The following is a 15,558-nucleotide window of genomic DNA, read 5'->3' on the forward strand; positions in this document are numbered from 1 at the left end:
CACACACATACAAGCTAGCAGCCATACTAAGCCCCTCAGGTATGGGAGAGACCAGGACTACAACACCTCAAGCTCCTTAAGAAAAGACCAGACTGACAGTTAAGGGGGGAAAACACTGTATTTGCTTTTCAGTTTTCTAGGATGAGACAATAATTCTGACAGCAAATTAGATTTAAAAATAAAAGTCACGCAGTAAGAGTTTGGTTTAAAAAACACAAATAAAAGAACAAGAGGAGGAGAACCATTTTGGTGAAGACTATGATTTGTATTGCAAATGCAGTCACACCCAACTGCTCCTCCAGCCTATCCCATGATATGTTAGTTGGGGCATGGCTCTGGGTGGCCACGGAGGCTATAAGGCATTGCGTATCCACCAGAGCTGCTGTCTGATGGCCAGTTCCGCACAGCTAAAATCTGACATGGAACATTCAAAATCCTCTGTCCCCCCCCCCTCCATGTTGCCAGTATCATCTCAGAAAGAAAAGAAAAACCAAATGGGTACTCAAGATGCCATCTCACTGTGCTGGGTAAATCCTGCAGCTTGCAGATGATCTAGCAGGACTTCACGGTGTTCCAGGTATGTAATGCAAGAAGTGGACTCGCTGGAAAGGTGCTGTTGACTTTGGAGAATTGTTTCTTTCAGTAACACACTGTTCTTGATCAGCAACATATGTCCACAGGAACCCATATCCTGGGTTGCAAGTCTGTGAGCAGGCAGAAGTAAGCTCTGGGAGCAGCAGATACATCATATCCAGAGTTACACGGGACAACACACACTTAGGAACATCCCTGCTGCCCACAAAAGACACCTTCATAGCATGAGTTATGGTTATAAAGCCAATTGAACCATTTCAAAAGGTGGAGACGAGCAACATCTGCAGGCTAGGTGCTCACTGTCTGCAGCTGTCCTCTCACAGTTCACCTGTAAACTTCTTCCCCACTCATGCCCCAAAGCTCATGGTAGATTTACTGTTGGGATGATGTAGCTCACTTGTATGCACACCTCACCTTGACTAATGACATATTCACTCAATTGCTGGTGGTTTCTCTTGCCACCCTCAGCTCTGTCTCTCTTTAACCTCAGGACCTGGGAAAACAGTATGACTGGATTCTCCTTCCCAGCGTGGACTAGGAGTTTTGAGAAACTTCTGATCTCTACTAACAACTCACTTTATTATCCTGCCAGTTACTGTTGTTTCCTCACTCAACTGGTGCATGCTTACTGATGCTAGACCAAAGAAACAAACACCTCAACATGCCCAGAACTTGGATCTCGAAGACAAAAATGTGGAACTAGGAAAGCAGTTCCAGGTACCACCTCCCCAAAACAAGAAAACACTTTGTTTGGTCTGCAGCACAGGAGGTAAATGGACAGAGATCTCATTGATGTTAGTAACATGGAAAAAAACATGCCAAGTAGGGAGGATGTGAAACCCTGGGCTCTGGGACTTGGTAGGGGAAAAATGAGTGCAAATACAAGCCCACAGCCTCTGTGGCACCCTCCTGCCTGGAAGTCTTGCTGCCTCTGCCAACCGTCTCTTGAGTTTACATTCAAAACACTATGAGAAATGTTTCCTAAAGGTCTTGTGATTTAAGCTTGTAGATCACAGAATTGCTTTGGGAAACATTACCCTCAACTCACTGGCTACGGATGAAGTTGCAAGGAAAACCCAGGAGAAGCTCAACACGCCCAAGAGAACTTGGGTGTAGTGGCTTTGCTCAGCCTTCAGCACTAAGCTGGGCCTTAACAGACATGAAATCAAGTGACTTGTATTAAAACCTATTGTGAACCCTCCCCCCCACCCCGCCCTTTGTATTCTTACATCCTGAGGACTCCCATTGACTGGAATCCTCCTGTAAGTCCCTGCCCTACTAGGTCTGAAAGGCTCAGGCCAGGCATGCTGACATGACACCCCCTGCTCTCACTAGTGCCTTCACAACACAAGATACACAAACAGAGACCCTCAATTTCAAAACTCAAATCCTGTGCGTGCTTCACAATCCCCTACTGCTTCAGCCCAGGACATGCTAAGGACCAATCCAGTACTAACTCAAGGAGAAGTGGTCTAGCAATTGCTTTCTCACCCATCAGAGGGGTGGTGGACTTGACCACCCATTTCAGTGACAAACGAGAAGTATCACCTGACTTCTTCGTCCTTCTCCCCTAGCAAAGAAGCCCCAGATCAGCTCCTCTGCAGGAGCAGAGCAAGCCAGCTGCCTTCCCAGGGGCACTGGGGGCGGGGGGGCAGTGCAGGCTGGTTCAGCTTTGAAGTAGACCTTAAAAACAAATACTCAGAGATCTAGCAGTAAGCAAGGGGCTACTCCAGCTGGTGTTATCAACTAGAACTATCCCAGCACCACTTACTCAGAAGGGGAAAAGCAGCTAGCAGGACAGTAACAATGAATATTTTCCTTGTAATCTTAAGTCTAGTCGAATGCCTTTGTTTTATATTTTTTCCCCCACTGAGTGGGTTTCTAATCCTGATAATCTTTCTCTACAACTTCTCTACAGGTCCTGTGTGTGTATGCAAGTGTTTGTGTGTAGCAGAGACAGTGAGGGAGGAGGGGGTCAGGCGCTTTTGGCGAAACCAACAGAGTCATTATCACGGTCGAAGACAGTGTAGTAGGGACCAATGAAGACATCTCCCAGGATCCAGAGTGGTCCCCCAGGTGGTGGGACATCCAGGCCAGAAAACCCACTCAAGCAGATGGTCTCTCCTTGTGCAGAAACCTAGAGAAGAGCAAGAACTTCAGCCAAAGGCCCCCACCTTCCATCAATATCACATTTCAAATAGCACCTGCCGACCCCAGCTGCACTTCAGCCTGTCCCATTCTGGGAACTGCAAGCTGGCAAGAGCTTCTAAGAAGTAAAAGCCACTGCTGAAACTCCGCACAAGGTGATTTTTACAAGCCATAAGACAACAGTCTCCTTCCATGTGAGACTGGAGGCCTCTTTTACAAGGAGGCTGGACTAACCCTGTCAGAAGTCAATTGGAAAAAGAAACAAGCAATCAAAGTGTCTGTAGAAAGCTCGGAACTGCCTACCCTTACTCTTCCTTTCTTTCTCCTCCATGAGCAGGGAGCATCATGCAGGAGGATTTGTTCATGCAAGACATGTAAGTTCCCTGGACCCATCAGCCACTGCTATCACCATCTTTCAGACTTCTCCCCCACCTTCCCCAAGTGCCAGTTCTAGGCTTGCATTTGCTATTCTAGGATTTCTGGACTTCACTGCTCAGATCCAAACAAAAGAGACAAAAATCAGAGAAGCATAGGGCTGTCAGAAATTGCCCTGGATATACCTTGAAGACATATTGCTCCCCAGTGAGCTGGTAGGGCTTCCCACCTAGCATGAGTGTGACAACTGGCAGAGACGAGATCTTCTCACATGGGATCACATACTGAAAGAGAAGCAGCCAGGGCATCAGATGGCAGTTCCCAAACCCTCAGGAAAGCACAGTCACCCACTTGGAATGGTCATGTCAACCCCATCCTCCCAAAACAGTGTTCATCTCGGAGAGCCAAAGCAGCCTGAGCTGGGATAAGTGTGCTGCTAACACCCAGGGATCTGAGCAGTGGGGCCAAAGGATGTAAGGACGGTTTAGGTCTGCAGGGATGGAGCCAGAGGATGGTAGGTTCAGGTCCAACTCTGCTGAGCCCCTGCAATCCCCATCCCTCCAGGATTTCAGGGAGGAAGACGACCTTGGGAGATTAAGTATGACGGTTAAACACTTGGCAGGGATGGGCTGTCATTTGCATTAAATGTATTTGTAATTAAAGTGCCTCTGGACTCTCATTAATGCGAATCCTTGGCCTCAGCTGCAACTCACATCCCTCTCCTCTACCTCCCAGAGATGAGTGGCAGAAGTGACCCAAAGCAAAGCCCTTCTACTACTCCCATATCCATTCCAAGGACAGAAGGGTGCTTTCTGTGCTGAGGGCTTTTTCTGGAGCACAGACCAGGATCAGAGAACAGGAAACCAGCATCCCTTAATGCATTTGGATGCAATTACATCCACAGCAGCCTCACCTGGCCTTTGATGAGTGGTTTTGCACCAATGGCTGATTGCAGCTCCTTCACTTCCTTGGTAGGGCCAGTGATGAGAGAAGTGCCTGTGTCCACAATGGCTTCACAGCCCCCTTTGCAAAGGGTCAGCCCATTGGCAACATCCACCCTAGGGAGATATGTCCAGAGAGCAGACAGCCCTTAGAGATGGCCCCAGCAAGGGCTACAGAGAACTGAAGTGGGGATGACTTAGCCTGGCTGTTACACAGACATGCAGGAAGGATTGAAGGATTGCAAGAGATGCTATAGAAGGCCCGAGATAGTGATGGATGCTCAAATCCTGATGTAGCAGGGTTGCTTCTCTACCACACATAGGCCCTGATTCCACACAGCCCCTGCATGTCTGAAAGTAAATAGATGCCTTGCTGCATTAACTGCATTCCTGCAAATACCCCTAGACTGCTGTGTGTGCTGGTAGGTGTTTGTGCTCACTCTACTGTAAAAAGCAAAGTGTTAGCCAGGTGCTAAGACAGCTTTAGGGGTTGTAAGCAAGGGAAAGATTCACATACATTACGAAGGAAGGGGAGGAGTTGCTTGGCTTCCTCACCCATATCAAGTTTCTCAGTGTTGCAGACAGATAAAACCTTCTAGCCTTGATCTCTGCAGGCTTTGCCAATGCAGCATGGCTTAGGGAAGGTGAGAACTAAAAACCCTGCACCAGGGAGGGCAGCAGCCCTCAGGAAAGAGGCGCACACTGATCACAGCCTGCTCCTCAGCTCCTATCACGTGGGGGAGCTCAGAATAGACAGCAGGGCTGGCCGGCAGCTCCCCTTCCCCCTGCCTCCAACAATGCGCACTGATTGCCGCACAGTGCCCTTCAGGCAAGGGCTGCCTTCCTGGGGCTGCATCCTGCTCATCCACAGCTGCAAGCCAGCAACTCGAGTTTAACACACAGGAGGCTCTCAGCACTGTACCAAGCATGATGGATGCAGGGCTGCCCGCACAGTGGTGCAACGAGACTTACGAGTCCATGTGGACCTGCCAGTAGGCTTTTCGTGTGACGTTCACCCAGCTGAAGTCACCACTGTAGTATTTGGGGTCAGTCCCCCCCAGCAGCAGTTCACCACCTGGCTGAGCTGTGGGATCTCTGCAAAGAACGAAAAAAAAAAAAATCACCATAATCAGGAGTGAGGTAAGGAAAACCCCTCCATGCATCCACAAAACACACTGGGGAGTTCAGAGCTGAAGCACATGAAACATTAGTAGCACTGGAGATAAACAATTTATAGTATAATACATAATAATACAATAGATCAGTATAAAGACAAGTACTCTGAGATAGACTAGGGGAGGGAAAAAACTGGAATATTTTCCAAATCATCCTGCAGACTATCTGTGCCCAAATCCACTGAAGCCAATGGCCTCAGAGCTGGATCTTCAAGGTTACTGTCAGATAAAAGATTGCTTCTGAGCAGATGGGAGAAATATGATGATGGGGGAGGGACAGAGCTGGAACTGCCAATAGTAGCCCTCTCTGCTCTCCCTTCTCCAGATGTACTCCTTTTTGAGCTGAAGTGCGTTCATGGGGTACCTTAGGGTTGGCAACAACTGGCCAAGGCAATAGATGGTTTTTCCAGGGTGGGAGGAAGGATAAGCCCCATCATCAGTGCTTGTCTACAAGGTGACACAGGCACATGGCTTGTGGATATCAGCTGCAGACCAGGGCTGTGTTTACCCCTCTAACAATGGCTGCTCTAGTTGCACACGATCTTATGACTGCAATCCTCTTAATTTTTATTATTATTATTTATTTTTTTCTTTTAACCCTCTCTCTACTTCTGAAGTCAGGTAGCAGACCTACTCAGCATTTTTAAGTCCAGTAAAATGCTGCATTTCTATTTCACTTCTTATCCCACGCTAATAAAGAGCAAGGTATTTAGCCCTCCTGCTACAGGGAGGCAACTCTTTTGAGACCTCCTCAGCAATGCTGGTGTTTACCCTGACTGAGATACGCTGCCACCAAGCCCAGCAGTACCTGTTCAGGTAGAAGGAGAAGATGTTTTTCTCGATCAGCTTCTGCTGCATAACATTATCAAAGAAAGGTGTGACCTTGTCCACAGAGATTCTCGGGAATGCCATGCCCAAGATGCCATCAAACTTGGCAGCAATGAAGGTGATGCCTGGCTGCTTCACAGCCTCCCCGAAGATCTGGTTCTTGATTTTCAGGTTACCAAGCTGTAGGTAGATGGGACAGAAGGAAAGAGTTTGTGAAAAGACATGCCCCACAGAACTAAGGTGGAAACGGGACCTTGCTGAGCACAGGCTGTAGAACATCCCTCAACACATCACGATGCTTTTGTCCTGGTATTTGTACATAATAACTGAAAACACATAACGTGGTACCACCCTCCTTGGTGAGACAGCCCACTCTGGTTATCCAGTGGTACCTCAAGTCCCGATGAAACCCTGTGTGTCCCAAGTGCTGGAGCTTCCCTTCACTCACTTCCCACCTCACTCTCAGACTATTGCTGGGTCCTAGCATTGGTCATACCATTTTTAACTCCTCCTTGTTGTGGAAGGCTTGTCCCCTCACTCCATAGCCCTTCCCTTATTGCCTACTTTATCCTATCCATAGTTTGAGCAGATCTTATGCTACACAACTCTTCACTACAGACATCTAATACATACCCATGTCCCTCCTCCTGGGTGCTGCATCCATACTCAGTTGGGACCACCACCTCTGCCAAAGAGCCTTGCAATTACCCCAGTACAAGAAATATTCCCAATATCTTGTGTCATGTCCAGAAGAGAGACCAGCTCACACAGACCTCTTGCGGCAGGGGAAGAGCCAGTAAGGAAAGTGATGTTAGTACATAAGTAGTAATCAGAGTAAGGCAAATACAAAGGTCATCAGAAGGACCAGTATTCCCCACTGGAAGGCTGAAAGTCCTCTCCACATGCACAAGGGCCAGCTTCCAGGAAGAAATGTAGAAGCTGCCCAGCTTCTAGCTCAACACAGGCAGTTTTGGTGTCCATATTATAGCTCTAGCAAACAGACCTTTAGTAAACAAGGCTGGACTGTACAGCTCGGCCTCGCCCACCTGATGGCAGACAGCAACAGCAGATAATGATCCCTGTAAATGACAAACATCCCCTCAGGGTTAGACAGACTGTGACTGGGCAGGCGGTGCTGGCTTTAATGGTATCTACAGATCGGAAAGGGCAAGTCAGCCTTGCAAAAGCTAAAAGCCACACAGCAGGATGTGGGCCAGAACAGCTCACAGCAACACATCCGTTTGCAAGTCCTACAGCTTTCAAAAGCTGTTTCAAACAGCAATTGCTTCGCCTCTTGAACAGAAAATGCATGGTAGGGCCACCCTGCATGCAGGGCAGCTGTCCAAAGCTAGTCCTGCAGCAGCTCAAAAAAATCAATAAGGCTTCCACTTAAGGGAAACAGAAAGATAAGACTGGGTTGGTTTGAATTCCTCCTCCAGCGCAAGAGACTAAGGACAACCTGGTGGTGGGATCTCAGCAGGCTCACGGAGGCCCTGCCCATCTATGCTTGATTCTCAGCAGGACTGAGACAAGTGCATCTTCAGCCACATGGCAAACAGGGAGCATGGCAACATGGAGCACTACTCCTCCCCCAGCAAGACTGGAGCTCAACACCCTCCCTACATAGATAGAATGGACAGACTCTGGGCCACCCACCAACCAGTGCCCTTCAGAAGTATATCAGTGCTACCATACACTTCTGGGGATGCTTCTACGCATTTGGATGGCTGGGGCTGGAGCTGAGACAGCAATTCTAGAGGCTGTTTCAGAGAGTTTGTACTCCAAAACCACAGACTGCAAGCTTGCCTGTGGGATGAAGTGCCCAGTGGCACACCATGGTGCTGAATCTGAAGGTCTCTGATCTCCCCTTGCTCTGCTGCACTGGAAGCACAGAAGCCATGCAAGAGGTTCCTTTTGCTCCCACCCACACAGAAACTAAGCACTACCAGCTGTGCTGGTTGCCAACAGCCATCCTCACTCCCCTCAAACAAGCTCAGGCACAAAGTTCTTCCTCTGTGCTGCTGGGAAGCAAAGAGCTAATTAGCAAGCAGGCATTAGGGTGATAATTACAGAAAAAAACTCGCAGTTTTCCTTCTGACTCACTTCAGCCCTGCATTAAGCAGGAAAGTGCCTAAACCAGCCCACACTTTCACAGGACAATGAAGCTTGCTGTTTGCCTTGCTCTGTGCCTGCAAGGAGCTCTTTCCCATCCCGGCATTGCTGCTATACCATCAGCTCTGCAGCCAGCAGGGCCCAAGCAGACTGCTCTGCCTGCTCAGTAAACCAAGCACATGAAGGCTTGGATGGTGGCTGTTTTCTCACTGAGTTTTTCCTCTAAGCCTACTGAAGAGCACAGTGATCATGTCATGAAACTGAAATGGTCTGGTGGCAGGGGAATTAGAAAAACAAAAAGCAAGTATGGAGAATGAATGGCAGCCCCCCCCAGCTCCATGCATTTTCCAAGTTACCTACTCTAAGGATGAGCTATAGAACACTTACTTGCACAAAGCTCCAGGTTCTTCCTTACTTAGATGCTTTTCCTCCAGTTCTAATGAAGAGTAGCTTAACACTTTTCAGTTCTAACTAACACAGAAAGCTGAGAAACTCTAGATTTCTGTGTTTATTCACAATGCTTTGCCTCCCTCCCCTAAGCAAACACACACCCTTACCCCAGCAAGGACAGCAAGTAACTTGGGAACACGTGTGCCACAGATTTCCAGCAGCTGGTACACTCAAGTGCATTTGTCCCAGTGAGAACCTGAAGTCCAAGAGTATACACCCTTTAAAGGGCAAAGTATTCAGCCTTTACTTGCTGGAAGGAAATTGAGATGAGAAGCTATGATCAGTCCAGCAACCTCCAGCCAGCCCATCAATGGCTGATGGGAAACCCTCAAGACATGTGAAGAGGTAAGCACCACTCCACATAGCACTAGGATGAGGCTGGCTCCATCAAGGCAACAGAGCCTGTTTGTGTTCTGTGTGACATCAGCTGCTCACATGAATGCTTCCTGCCATCAGGATGTCAGCCAAGAGCAAGTTTTAGACAGCAGCAGCAGCCTGCAGGATGGTGCTGGTATATATAGTTAGGATATGAGTTTTCCAGGGTCAAGAAGAAGAGGATGGCCAGGGCACATCTGTAGCGTACAAGCGTGGCTACTGCTCAGCTCTGCTTTCACTGACCCCCAAGTTAATCCCTTCCCTTGCCCTGCCCAACTGAGTTGTAGTTACCACCTCACTTCAAAGCACTTAGCAAGCCGGCACTGAAGCATGCTTGATACAAGTGGAACACTCCAGAAGTGAGACCCATTGAAATCAAACTGTTTCAAGTACTTTTCCCAAAAGCTGGCAGGGGGAAACTTGGCCACTACTTACCGTGACTGTGTCCTGGCTCAGGAATCCAGACAAGCTCCCAGTCCCATAGTGGATGGCAAACTCAGTGCCATTCTCCACATAGGTGCTGGATTTGGATGCATCGTACTTGTGGTGTAGCACTGCAGGCAGGAAGGGGAAAAAATGGACATGAGCACTAACGTTCCTCTGCACCACAAACAGGTTTCAGTCACAAGAAAAACACACTTCAAATGCACCAGGAACATCTGCTGCGTGCTTTTCCAGTGTTAACCACAAAGTAACTTCTGCTCCTCAATACCCAGCTACACAGCATGCCTGGGGCACACAGACACTTGGTGCTGCAAGGGCCAGCTTGAATGAAATGAGAAGGTCTGGGAAATCAGGCAGGGAGATCCAATTTGACACTTCAATAGGATTTGGCCACAGTGCATTAAGAGCCTGGACTATACACAGCTGGCATGTCAGGACACATTAGACAAGACGTCCCTATGGCTGCCTGTCATGCCATGGAGAGCTGGGTGGCTTTGAACATGCTCTGAACACAAACATGGATTTGATGGTCTTATCAAGGCAAGTTGGAAATCTGTATGTCCACTTTTGCTTACACAGATACAAAAAAAACAAACAAACACAGCACTGTTTTCCTACAACCCATGATGTTTTTTATAGGGCTGTACAAGGCCACAAGTTCAGATTCCCTCTCTGCCCTTGACAGCCACTGGAGGTCACATCTCATTCTTTGCTTAGGGTTTCACCCTGCCACTTAAGAAGCAAAGCACAGATGGCAGTTCCTTTATGGCATTTCACCATAGCTGGGTTTGAAACACGCATTCATGGAGGTGTATTGCACTGTAACGTCACAGAGCAGAGAACAAGGATAAAGAAAAAAAAAACCTAATTTCTTAGAGGTTCTCATCACAGAGAGGAGTGACTACATGGTTCACGTTAATTATAAATCCCATAAACATGCAGTCACATGCTCTGTGCAGCAATAAAACAGAAACTAGGACAGTTTATATCAGATCTGGCAAGAAGCTGCCCTTCTCCCCCCCCCAACATTGCGCAACAAAACAAGTATATAATTTGGGGAGAAACCCAGCAACCTGGGGAAGCATTCATTGGTTCCCAAGCACAGGAGCAAGGCTGCTCAGGAAGGCTGGGCTCATGCGTGGGCAACAGGGAGCAGCTTTAGGAGAGAGGGTGTGAACCAGAGGGGCAGGGAAGGCTTGGCACCAGCCCAGACCTCTCCTCCCTCCCTCCAGGTGGATCAGCAGAGTCTGTCAGCTGCTCTGCTATAGCCAAGTTGTTCTTTCAGCAGGAGAATATGATGATGATGCAAGCTAGGGGCTTCCAGTTCATGGCAGGGGCAGGATCATTACATTAGTCCCTGAATTGGCACTGAACAGGGAAAGACAAGCTGTGACACTTACAACAGGCGATGTCCAGCAGGTGACAGTGCACTGATGGCACCCAGAGGTTGGAGGAGCCTGTGTCAAAGAGCACAGGAAGTTCTGTGGGGGGGTCCCAATGCCAATCTCACCATAATACTGGGCCTGCAAAAGAGAACGGAGCCCTGTGAGCAGAGGTGCCCAGTGATAATGGAGTGCATCCCACAAAGCTACCCTGAGCTGGAGAGATAACTGCTGCAGTAGCATGGGATGGGCACAAGGAACCCCTGACTGGTACCCACACCCATGGGTGGGGGGGTGTCCTGGTGATACAGACACTCCCAAGCAAACACAACAGCATGTAATAGCAAAGAAAATAATGACATCTTCCACAAAGCTTTTCTCAAGGAAAATAAGGGACTGGCTTTTTATGTAGACACTGCCTTCATCCCACTCATAAGAGTGATGGGCTCTACAAGTGTCCAAACATAACTACAGCAGGTAAGAAAAGGATAAACAGGGAGGAGAAGCAGGATGGGCACTTGTAGAGAGGACTGAAAGCATGGAAGGGGAGAAGGTGCACAGGCAGAAGCACGGCTCACAAAAGGGAAGAGAAAGCTGTGAGAAAGGCAGCATAAGCACCTGCATAGATGAAAAGCCAGAACAGCACCGAGTTGGCTGGGAAGCTGCTGTGCTGGCAGCTCTGGGGAGGAACTGCAAGTCACATGGAGCTATACCCTCTGCTGCCATGGTGGTTTCAGTACTGCCGGCAAGCCCCAGGGTGCAGGAACAGAGCCAGTACTCAAGTTGGGTGTGATCAGTTGGGGGGGGGAAGCCTCAGAACTGGATTAAGATTATCAGAGGTGCCTGCTCCAAGAGCACCTCCTGAACACTTGGTTTCTCACTGAGTAATTAATAACTCATTACCACTAACTGCAGTGGGGAACCAGCAGTCACTTCACTACTTCTGGGGTCAGCTCACCTAAAAATAACTGACTACAAGCTTCCACTGCCACCAAGGTCAAATCCACACTGAGTGACAGGACATTTAAACTCACCCATGCATGGGTTACTATGAACAAGAGTAAAAACAGCTGCCTTGCAAGGCTGTGGCATGGTGGCCCCGTAAATCCCATACATAGACCCACAAAAGGGACTTGTGGGAAACCATACAGGGTGGCTGCCTGTTTCCTGCAGCTCTTGCAGCAAGTAGAGCTCTTCACAGTCTCTACTAGGTTCAGAGAGTGCCAGCAGACATTTACCCAGTGTCACAGGCTTGGTTGGTTCCTATAACTGCCTCAAGATGCCCCACTTGGGGTAGGTACTTCCCCTTCCTTCCTGAACCCAAGACTGCACTCTGGCTGCAGAGTATGCTCTGGAACAACACCTGAATTCTTGACAAGGTCCTTAAGCTTGGCAGTGCCTCAGCACACTGAAGTGCAGGGCAAACACCTGGGTCCTGGAAGCACAGCACTCCAGTTCCATGCCACACTGGGGCTGGTTTCAACACCACTGCTCAAACAGTCACAACCCTTCCTTATGGGATGGGGCTCAGTAAGAACCTGGGGAGTAGGACCAGCACCTTCTCTGTCCCCAGGTGAGGGATGTGTGTGGGACAGATGTGATAAGACCTCATCTGCACCATCTGGGGTCTCCTTTCAATGCTAGTTCCACTATCCGGGTGTGGGAACACACCTGCATTCACCAGAGGATCATTTCAAGGCCACTCAGAAGGAGAAAGCAGGGACAGGTTTAGTACCCACACATGACAGAGTGCAGCACAGTAATTCTAGGAGCACCATCAAGCCTGTAGGCCCCTATGTACAACTACCATACACAGCAACTAGTGGGAAAGAAGGGAGTAAACAGGTCACAGAGCAGCAAATCTGGCAGCTCAGTGGCACCATGCTTATTATTTTTAACTTCTTAATGACGTTAAGCAACTGAAAGGTTTGGCAACGGCCTTCTGAGCTGCAGCAGGTGGCACAGCTCTACCAGGAGCACCAGGGCCAGCCAGGACAGTAGGACTGGGTACTCACATCCATGTAGTTCTTGAGGATTTCTGGGGTGGGCTCAGCCAGGTCAGCAAAACCCAGCTTGAACTTGAGGAACTGGGTGATGGCGTTCATGTCAGGGATCTCACTGCCCACCTCAGTCAGCATGCGGCGCGTGGAGGTGAACTTGGTGAGGGGGATCCTGTAGGGCAGGGGAACGCACTACATTACAGGGATGACTGAGCACCCACCACCCTTCCCAACCCCTTGGAGAAGATCACTTAGCTCCAGCAGGATGCACACAGGGCAGACAACCCCTAACCTCAAAGCACACAGCTTAAAAACATATGGAGAGCCCCAAACAGCGGCATCCCCCACTCCAGTAGGTGAAGACCACCAAGAAAGACTGCTCAGAGCCCCAGCACAACCCCAACCCCGCAGCACCATGAATCAGCAGCACCAGCCCTCCCCACGCCCCCCCTCCCCATAACGCCTCACCTGATGAGAGCCGCGCAGGGCCCCACCAAGGCGAGGAGGAGCAGGACGAGCAGGCCGCGGGACGCCATGGCGGCGGAACGCTCGCAACGCACTACAGCCCCTAACGAAGAAGCGCGGATCCCGCCCTGCCCGCGCGCTGCTTTTGTAGCGGCGGCCCCAGGCCCGGCACGGACCGTCAGCTGACGGGGCGGCCCCGCATCACGTGCGGCGGAGGGGCGGGGCGGCAGCAGCGGGGCCTGTCTGACCCCACAGCCGTGACTCAGCCTCGGGGTGGGGGGGTGGGACGGTCACGAGACGGTTTTACTCTTTATTTTTTAATTATTGTCATTAGATACGCTCCCCTCTTCTCGAACCCCTACAGTGCAGCACTACCCCCCACCCCAAGAACATATGGGGCTTTCAGCCCTTGTTACTACAAAACCACAGTCTGCCACCAGCATACCCAGTTCCACTGGGGCTCCAATGGCTCTGCCCATCCACGCTGCCCCTCCTGCCCCTCTCTCATGCCTTCATCCCGCCGTGTCCTCTGATGCAGTGTGGTTTGGGGCAGCAGTGCAGTGATGCTCGGAGAGGTGGTGCCATTGCTGTTCCTGGAGGTGCTCAGGAATAGTGGAGATGTGGCACTGAAAGATGTGGTCATTGGGCATGATGAGGGTGGGCTGGTGGTTGGGCTGGATGATCTTATTGGTCACTCCAACCTTAACAGTGCTATGATATGTATATTTCTAATGTCCACCACAGCCCAGCACTCAGCTGCCCCATCCTCCAGGAGGATAAATCCCACCAGCAACCGATGCTTGAGCCCCCTCCAAAGCCATAAGCTGCTTTTGGAGAAAACAAAGCAGGACCAAGCCGGAATCTTATGGCAGAGAGAAAAATGTGCTGTACTGCAAATCCTGCCCCACTCCCGGCCACGAGGCCCGTTAGTCCAGCAGCCCTGGGTGCCAGCCAGCCCTGCTTCCTCCTGCCCTGCGGGCACGTGGCCGGGAGCACTGCTAGCCATGAGTCAGCAAAGCCCAGCACCTCGTGACTCAGCAAATGCTGCTCAACCACTATGGGGAAAGTCTGAGGGCACTCAGTCCCCTCCTCGCTGCAGGTGCTGGTGCATCACGAGGCTTTCCCAGCTACCACGTGTGGTGTCCCCTCGTGTCCCACCTGGGCAAAACCGCCCTGCCCATGGGCTCGCAGACAGCGTGGATGGGCCCGCCGTCGCCTGCAGCCCTTCGAGGCTCTCCCAGCAGCCGGTGGTGCAGTGGGAGAGGCACAAACTCTCCTTTGAAGTGGGAAGGAATAGGCGCTGGAACCCTACCCAGCGTTTGGCCCTGGGGCTGCACACAGGGCAGCTCCTCAGCACCCATTTCCAGTCCGACCAGTCTACCCCAGCATCCCGTGTTTGCCGACTGGGCATACAGCCTCATGCTGGTGCAAATGGGGCTGTGCACTCTGAGCCGGTGGTCACATCAGGTTTTGAGGTGTCTGTAGAGCATTTAACCCAGCTTTACCCTCAGTAATGAGGCCTTCAGAGCTGCCACTGATGCATTCATGTGCTGGACTCTGTGGCCTTACTGAGCAATGGTCACCAGGTGTCACTTCTGTGCTCCCTCAGTATTTCCATGGGGTGTTTGTCCTGATGCAAACAAGGTTTTGCTTGCTTTGAGACACTCCTATTCTCTATTCCATCCAGAGGCAAGCACTGTGCTGGATCAGCCAGTGGATGTGGGCGGCAAGTGACGTGCCCCTGGCCTAGGGCCACCATTTCACAACCTCCTGTGAATTCTCCAGGTGTGTGTGGGGGGAGATGATTCAGCCCTGCAGGACAGAGTAGCACCCTGGCTCCGACACACCAGGATAGGGGTCTTCTCAGCAGGTGACAACAGCAGGACCAGGCAGGTTCTGCAGATTGCACCAGGAAAAGTTCTTCTCCAAAAAAATGGTGATGCAGTGGTGCAGGCTGCCCAGGGAGGTGGTTGAGTTACCGTCCCTGGAGATGTTCAAGAAACATGGAGATGTGGCACTGAGGACGTGGTTAGTAGGCTTGGTGGGTTGGGTTGGTGCTTGGAAAGGAGGATCTTAGTGTGTTTTTTTCCAACCTTAATGATTCTATGTTTTTGGGTGTGCGCATGGCAAAATGGTTGAAGCTGTGGTGACTGTGCTGCCGCAGTGCAGATGCTGATGGCTGCAGCTAATTAGCAGCACCTATTTCACCAGCCCCAGAGAGCAGCCGTGGAAACATTTTCCTGGTGCTGTGCCAGGGCCTCACCCATTC

The 15,558-nt window shown here is 50.3% G+C and overlaps 1 protein-coding gene across 1 annotated transcript; it reads right to left on the minus strand.

The window, feature by feature from the left end:
* Window positions 1-99: 99 nt before the first annotated feature.
* Window positions 100-13,494, minus strand: CTSD (cathepsin D). Its single transcript, XM_015863832.2, is given in 10 exon segments — window positions 100-2,731; window positions 3,303-3,401; window positions 4,031-4,175; window positions 5,031-5,153; window positions 6,042-6,241; window positions 9,434-9,552; window positions 10,843-10,917; window positions 10,920-10,965; window positions 12,840-12,996; window positions 13,293-13,494. Coding segments are annotated over 10 exon segments (1,194 nt in total). The 5' UTR covers window positions 13,361-13,494; the 3' UTR covers window positions 100-2,569.
* Window positions 13,495-15,558: the final 2,064 nt, after the last annotated feature.

This window comes from Coturnix japonica, chromosome 5 (genome assembly GCF_001577835.2).
Source record: "Coturnix japonica isolate 7356 chromosome 5, Coturnix japonica 2.1, whole genome shotgun sequence".
Lineage (NCBI taxonomy): Eukaryota > Metazoa > Chordata > Aves > Galliformes > Phasianidae > Coturnix > Coturnix japonica.